We start from the raw sequence: 6,551 nt of genomic DNA, 5'->3' as shown, positions 1-6,551 counted from the left end.
AAGAGTCAGTACAACTAGTATAGCCAATGGATAATTTTTCTTTGTCAATGTAGAATTTTGTACTGCAAAAATTCCCTTCAACTTGTCAAAGCTTATGCAGCCCAACATAAATTAATTTTTTTTTCATTCTGGTTAATTTGGTGATATTTATTTTGGTGGAATTTAACAAAAATGTTAATGCACATTCCAGGGTAAGATAAAAGTGATTTGACATGACTTACTATTTTATAGCAAAAATTTCACAAAAATTTTTCCTCTAGCAGTATTTTTATTGTTTAGATAGAAGAGTAAAAAAAGTAAATACCTGGTATCCATTATTATTCAATATCTTTATAAAAATACTTCTTACTCTAGACTTATTGACACTTTTTTCATTAACACATTACACATTTTAAATGCTTTCACTTGATAACCAATACTTTAAAAAATAATTTGATAATATAAAAGTCAGATACTTTGAACTAAATCTGACTTCTCATACTTAACCATCATCAAAGGCTGTGATATTATTCTGTCTCAATGCACTATTTTTTTGGATTTTTTTTACATTTTATAGGAGACTGAATAGAGATTAAACAGGAACATATCAGCATTAATAACTGAAAACAGCAACTAGGGGTTAATTATATTCTACTGTGACAAGCAAAACTGTAAGTCATCTGTTCAACAATATTTCAATAGTAAATGCAACGTGTCTTGTGGAATGGAACGTCTTTCATCTTGTCATTATGATCTCTTCGGTAATCCCAAAGAAAATGATCCACTAAAATAGGATTGACTTGAAATACTTGGGGACCTGTGTTTTCTTTGATTCGTTCTTCTATTTCTTTACAAATACGCTGAAATACAGGAAAAGTTTAGCACATTAAAAAATGTTTTGAAGAAATAACTTTATAAGCCTATTGCTTTTTAAATTTACAGGCTTTAGAGAAGTATATTGCCATTTATTTAAAAGCTAGTATTAATACACTAGTTTGAAAAATGCTTCTTTCAAGTATTGTTCTATTTATGGCATTTTTGTTCTGCAACAACTGCTAAAAACTTTTTTTTTCCCTTTAACCTATTCACAACTTTGTAAATGTACATTCTGATACAAAAAGAAACATAGTTTTGAGATTATTTACTGATTAAGTGTTATTTTATTACAAGCTACAGCTATTACAGTAAGGAAAATTATTTGTTGGAAAAGATACGACTTTTCAATCACTAGTGCAATCATTCTCAAGTACGCAAGCAAAACCTGAATGCTTTTCTGTCCTTTTTTTCAAAATATACAACAGCACTTAATAATAATGCAAAAATTATAAAACAGGAAATTAATGTTTTCATTAACCCAAAACCCAGAGCAAACACATGATTAATAAGTGTAAAGATCTGATTTTGGGTGTTGAAGAGATTGTGACAAAAAATAAAGATAATTAAGTATAAACTTGGTTAATGAAAAAAAGCTGAAAAGTTTGAAGAAGTCATGTACACCTATAATATTATTAACTCACTTAACAGTGAGTTACATAGTTATACCATGTTTAATTTGAAAATTTATGAACTTAACAGAAATATATGTTATGGTATCATAAAACACTGTGACTCCACATTTTCAATTAGAAACCAAATAGTAATTTCCTTAAATACTTTTTGGTAGATTCTCAATTTAATGGATAAAATTTAAGAAAAAAACTTGCTCATTTTTCCCCTAAGAAACTAGTAAAGAGCCTTTAGTTTATTCTAGTTACTTCTAAGTTTCATAAGGTGTGCTTTATTATTTTCCACTCAAACCCAAACTTTCAAATTTTTACCTCTACAGCCCATATGGTACATCCACGGATTTCTATTTCCTGTCTTTCACCACTTTTAAGCATGTCATCTAAAAATATGTAAGTAATAAATTACATAAGTTAATTATTTGACTTATTAAATAAAAATATTTTATGTTCTTTCTTTCAGGGGGATAAGAAGTGTATAGTTGTGTTTTATGTAACCAACTTACAAAACACAAAATGTTTTACCTGATACAGTACTACAAAATTTCAGATATTCTTATCATTCAATATATTTGACTAAAACCTTGAAATATACCAGTATGATACTTTATTTATAAAGTAATTAGGAATAGATTAACTACAAAAGGAGAGTAGGCAGTTGCCTATAATCCACCAATGTTTATGTTTCTTTTTTTAATAACAGCTTTGTCAGATAACTATAATTATAGTGTGAAAGCCTTTTCCTGGTGAAGTGTAATTATAATCAATTATATAGTTTGTACTAACTTCTTTTTTTCAATATATATTTAGTAGTTTAATTACACTTTCAATAAAAGTTCTCCAGTATAAGACTATCTATTTAGCTTGGTTTTTGATTTCTAATGGCTAATACTTCTTTAATTCATAATAAATAACCATTTTTTGCAGTTCCAATTATTTGAAACTGTGCAATAGTTACAGGGTTGTCACTACAAACTAGCAAGTTTCAAAATGTTAAATGCTTCCACATACTATGGTAAGCTACATTACTTTATCTACCATCTTCTTAAAAATCCTTTATATGCTCTAGAGTACTCGGACCATTTACACATGTAGATGGAGCAGTTTGGTTTGCCTATTTTGTATTTAACATAAAACAATTCCTTATTTTAACATTGGGTTTAATAATGACTCAAAGTTCTACATGTGGATAAACATCGCACAATAAAGTCTTTAGTTGTTTCTTTCAAGGCATGCTTATCAGTGAATAATAATGTTATATGAAGTCTTTTTTGGTACATTATATACCCCTGCTTTAGAGGTGGGCACTTTCTTGATGTACTTCGTTGGTATTGAAATCATATACTTATCAATAATATAGAAATAATTAAAAAAGAAATAACATCAAGTGCTTTTTAAGTAAGAATGATTTTCCAACAAAAGTAACATCTAGCATAATCAACGAGTATTTTATGTTAAATACAAAATAGGCAAACCAAACTGCTCCATCTACATGTGTAAATGGTCCAAGTACTCTAGAGCATATAAAGGATTTTCAAGAAGATGGTAGATAAAGTAATGTAGCTTACCATAGTATGTGGAAGCATTAAACATTTTGAAACTTGCTAGTTTGTAGTGACAACCCTGTAACTATTGCACAATTTCAAATAATTGGAGCTGCAGAAAATGATTATTTATTATGAAGTAGAGGCACTGGCCATTAGAAATCTAAAACCAGAATTAAATAGTCTAGTACTGGAGAACTTTTAGTGAAACCTTTTTTTTTTACCTCTACTAACATTTATATTTGCTACAACTTACAAGCACAACTAGTTTTGATTTTGTTAATGTCTGAAAATGCATCTTCTTGACAAAAATGCACAATTTGGTTGATTTTATACAATTAACCATTAATGTTAAGAAATACCTGTTGTTTTCAAGCTTTTGCCAATGTTTGGTTTTTAACAAATATATAAAACAACATGAACCTTCAAATAATGAAATAATCAGATTATCAAAGTGAGAAATCAAAAAAGAAAGGATGTGTGAAAATCAAATACCTTAGTATTTGTGGATTTGAAAATGTTATTAATAATGAAATAATAATTTGACAATTATACTGGAGGTATAAACAGACAAGATGTTAGATATACATGAGTGTTTCTCTTTAAGTATAGTGTAAGTATTGAATTTAGTTATTTTTCGAAGTGACAGTTTATTGCAGGTTGTTTACACAAGTGTGTATGAATCATACATTTTGGAGTTCAAATGTTGTGAACTGATGCTTGATGTATTGTTGCATCATGTTACTAGAAACTTCAATGTTTTTCTAGTTCCTTCAATTGAGTATTATTGCATCATATTATTGTGTAAAGTGTAGAACATTCAAAGCATCTGTCAGTCTATAAATACACATACAAAATGAAGTTCAAAGATAAGAAAATTAGTTAGATAGATATATAGACTAATTGTGAGTTTAGCACAACAGAGTAGAGGAGAATAATCTGTGTCAATTGTGTTCTAACATAACTGAACCAGTCTGTGTAAACTTTGAAGAAAAGGGATGATTATTTAAAGCTCTGCATACAACTGTGATGATTAACTGTGTATCAAACATTTGTATATACGTTTGACTTGTTTTAATATAATATAATATTTTAAACAAGTGGACTGTGTATTGTTTGTTTATTGTGGAAAGCTATCACCAACAAGTCATAGCCACCTACTGTAAAGAATCCTGCTCATTCCACATTTAAAAACCTGACACAAGGCAAAGTTCAATCACACCACTACCCACGGAACTGATTTATAAAAATATCTCTAAGTTTTGTTAAAAATTACATTTTGCCCCTCACTGCACAACTCCATGCCACATCTTCACAGAGCATCATACAGGAATTAGCCTCAGTATTTTCAAAGTGAAACAACTATATATATCTTCTTCTTACCTACCTGCTTCAAGTCGATGTAATAACTCTTCTGAATATTCCAGTGCACCAAAATACACTAAAGCTTGAGGAATTCTAAGGGAATACAAAACTGATATATGTTATTAGTCTCAATGATTTATTAAAACTAGGTAGTTGAAATTTACAATGCTACTAACATGCTGAGTAACTGGTCTTGAAATCAACAACAAAAATAAAACAAGTGCAAAATTTCTTGGTAAATGGTATTCAACAGGGTAAAGAATAATTTAATTTTTACATCTTTGTACCAGAAATTTTGTTGATAGGTTTAAATATTTACAAAAATTATGAATTAAAAAACCTTTTCAGATATTAAAATATTATACATATGCAAACACATTTACTTTTACACTTTGTGAATAACCTGAAGATTATAATTTTCCAACATAAAATACAACTTAACAAACTTATTATTTGGTGGCATGAAAAGTAGTTTAAAATCTTCCTTACAATTTCAATACATTAATTAAATTATTTAACTAATACTGTTTTCATTTGTGTGCTGATTGTCTTACAGTTTAACCCTTTCATAAGATGATAAGAAGTTTTAAGACAAGTGCCACCAAGAAAAAAACTTAGGTTTGATATAAATACCCTTTCATTAATCTATAACAGTGACAAACCAATCTTTCAAATATGTGTAAAAAAGGTATGACCTTCAGTCATTTGTAGGAGTCTACAATATGGAAAGAACAGCAGCAGGTTTAAGCAATTATTATATTTTTCTATCTATAATGGTTAGCAAGGAAAAGTAAAAAGTACTTCTGCATGACACTACATGTTAGTTAAAAATACCTTTCTGTCCAACTGAGTTAAATTAGCCTTTATGGCACAAAATTCTTATAGAAAAAGTGTAAATATGTGCATATTGTCACTCATTACTTTTCCTATCAATTGCATGCTACAGGAAAGTTGTTATATGTGTCACCCAATTGCCTTCAGCAGAAATATTTATTTCTTTGCTAACTTGAAAATATTTTAACTGATTGCAGCTCCAAAAGTATAAAATGTAGGTTCTAGTCAATGTTAAGCTGGATTAGTAACACCAGTCAATGCTGCAACAAAAGAACGTAAAATGATCTGGTTTACTTTCTATAGGGTTTTGCAAAAGAAGACAACACAGACTGGGGGCAAGTCCGTGTGGTTTGCTGTTGTCTAATCAAAATATCACTGGTGTGATTGAGCTGTCTGGCCTTTGTGGATGCTGGTTTTTAATTCAGTGATTTAACTCATCTATCTTTCGATGGCATTTCCTCCATCAATGATCCCAAAATCTATCTAGAACCATTATCATATCAAAGGATTTGTCATATTTCCAAATGGCTTGATCTAATTCCATTAATTCAAATTTCATGTTTGCTATGTTTAGACACTATGATATTCCAAGGTCAATCATCAGTGCCATACAAGAACTGTGTCTGTAGGTGGGAATTTATCAGTTCCATTGAAGGTCATCACAAGGATTCTTCAGAAAGATAAATAATAACTTCTGATCAGAAAAAGCTATATATTTAAAGCAAAGCTACAAATTAACCTTACAATCAGTGTAGCTAATTAGATATATAATTATTCTTCCATTCTCATTGGTGAGTACCATTGACTAAATTCTTAAGATTACCATTTAGAACATCATTACAAGTGTGGTTACTCACCCTCATCAACCAGGCAGTGATGAGAATAAGTAGATGATAAAAAAAAGCCTGACACCGTTTGAGTCCAATGATGGACACTAATGGTGCACCACATGCTAGAGGAGTTAGTTGCATTGTCCACAGAAAGCTTTTAAAAATTAGAAGCCCTTTGGTCTTTTTTTATATGTTTGTCAGAAATAATGTCCTTAAATTTTACATCAAAATAATAAAATTCAGTTAGTCGTTTGGTGAAAAATAAAAGTACTTATAGTTTCTGAAGAAATGATAGAAACATTAGTACTGACATGTTTTTTTTTCATCTCTTACTAAATACCACACATTAAATTCAATATAACCATAAAACGTTAAGCAGCCAAAGGTGAAATTTAAGTTTCTATCTGTTTCTACCAGATTGAGCAACAGCTTTTCACATCACTGGTTTTGAACTAAGCAACATTCCATTTATTAAAATTTTGTGGTCTAACAGTTAG

General features: G+C 29.4%; 1 protein-coding gene across 1 annotated transcript in view; it reads right to left on the bottom strand.

Moving 5' to 3' along the window:
- LOC106475354 (UPF0553 protein C9orf64 homolog) overlaps positions 1–6,551 on the bottom strand; it is a 22,710-nt gene continuing 16,159 nt past the window's right edge. The window contains exons 2-4 of the mRNA XM_013936042.2: positions 4,413–4,483; positions 1,797–1,864; positions 1–839 (exon numbers count right to left, since the gene is read on the bottom strand). Of these exons, the coding sequence (XP_013791496.2) occupies positions 675–839; positions 1,797–1,864; positions 4,413–4,483 (304 nt within the window). The 3' untranslated portion in view covers positions 1–674. The remainder of the gene's footprint in view (positions 840–1,796; positions 1,865–4,412; positions 4,484–6,551) is intronic.

The sequence above is a fragment of the Limulus polyphemus genome, unplaced genomic scaffold, assembly GCF_000517525.1.
Source record: "Limulus polyphemus unplaced genomic scaffold, Limulus_polyphemus-2.1.2 Scaffold8460, whole genome shotgun sequence".
Classification (NCBI taxonomy): domain Eukaryota; kingdom Metazoa; phylum Arthropoda; class Merostomata; order Xiphosura; family Limulidae; genus Limulus; species Limulus polyphemus.
Note: the sequence above shows the minus strand (reverse complement) of the source record. Positions and strands in the feature narration are given on the sequence as shown.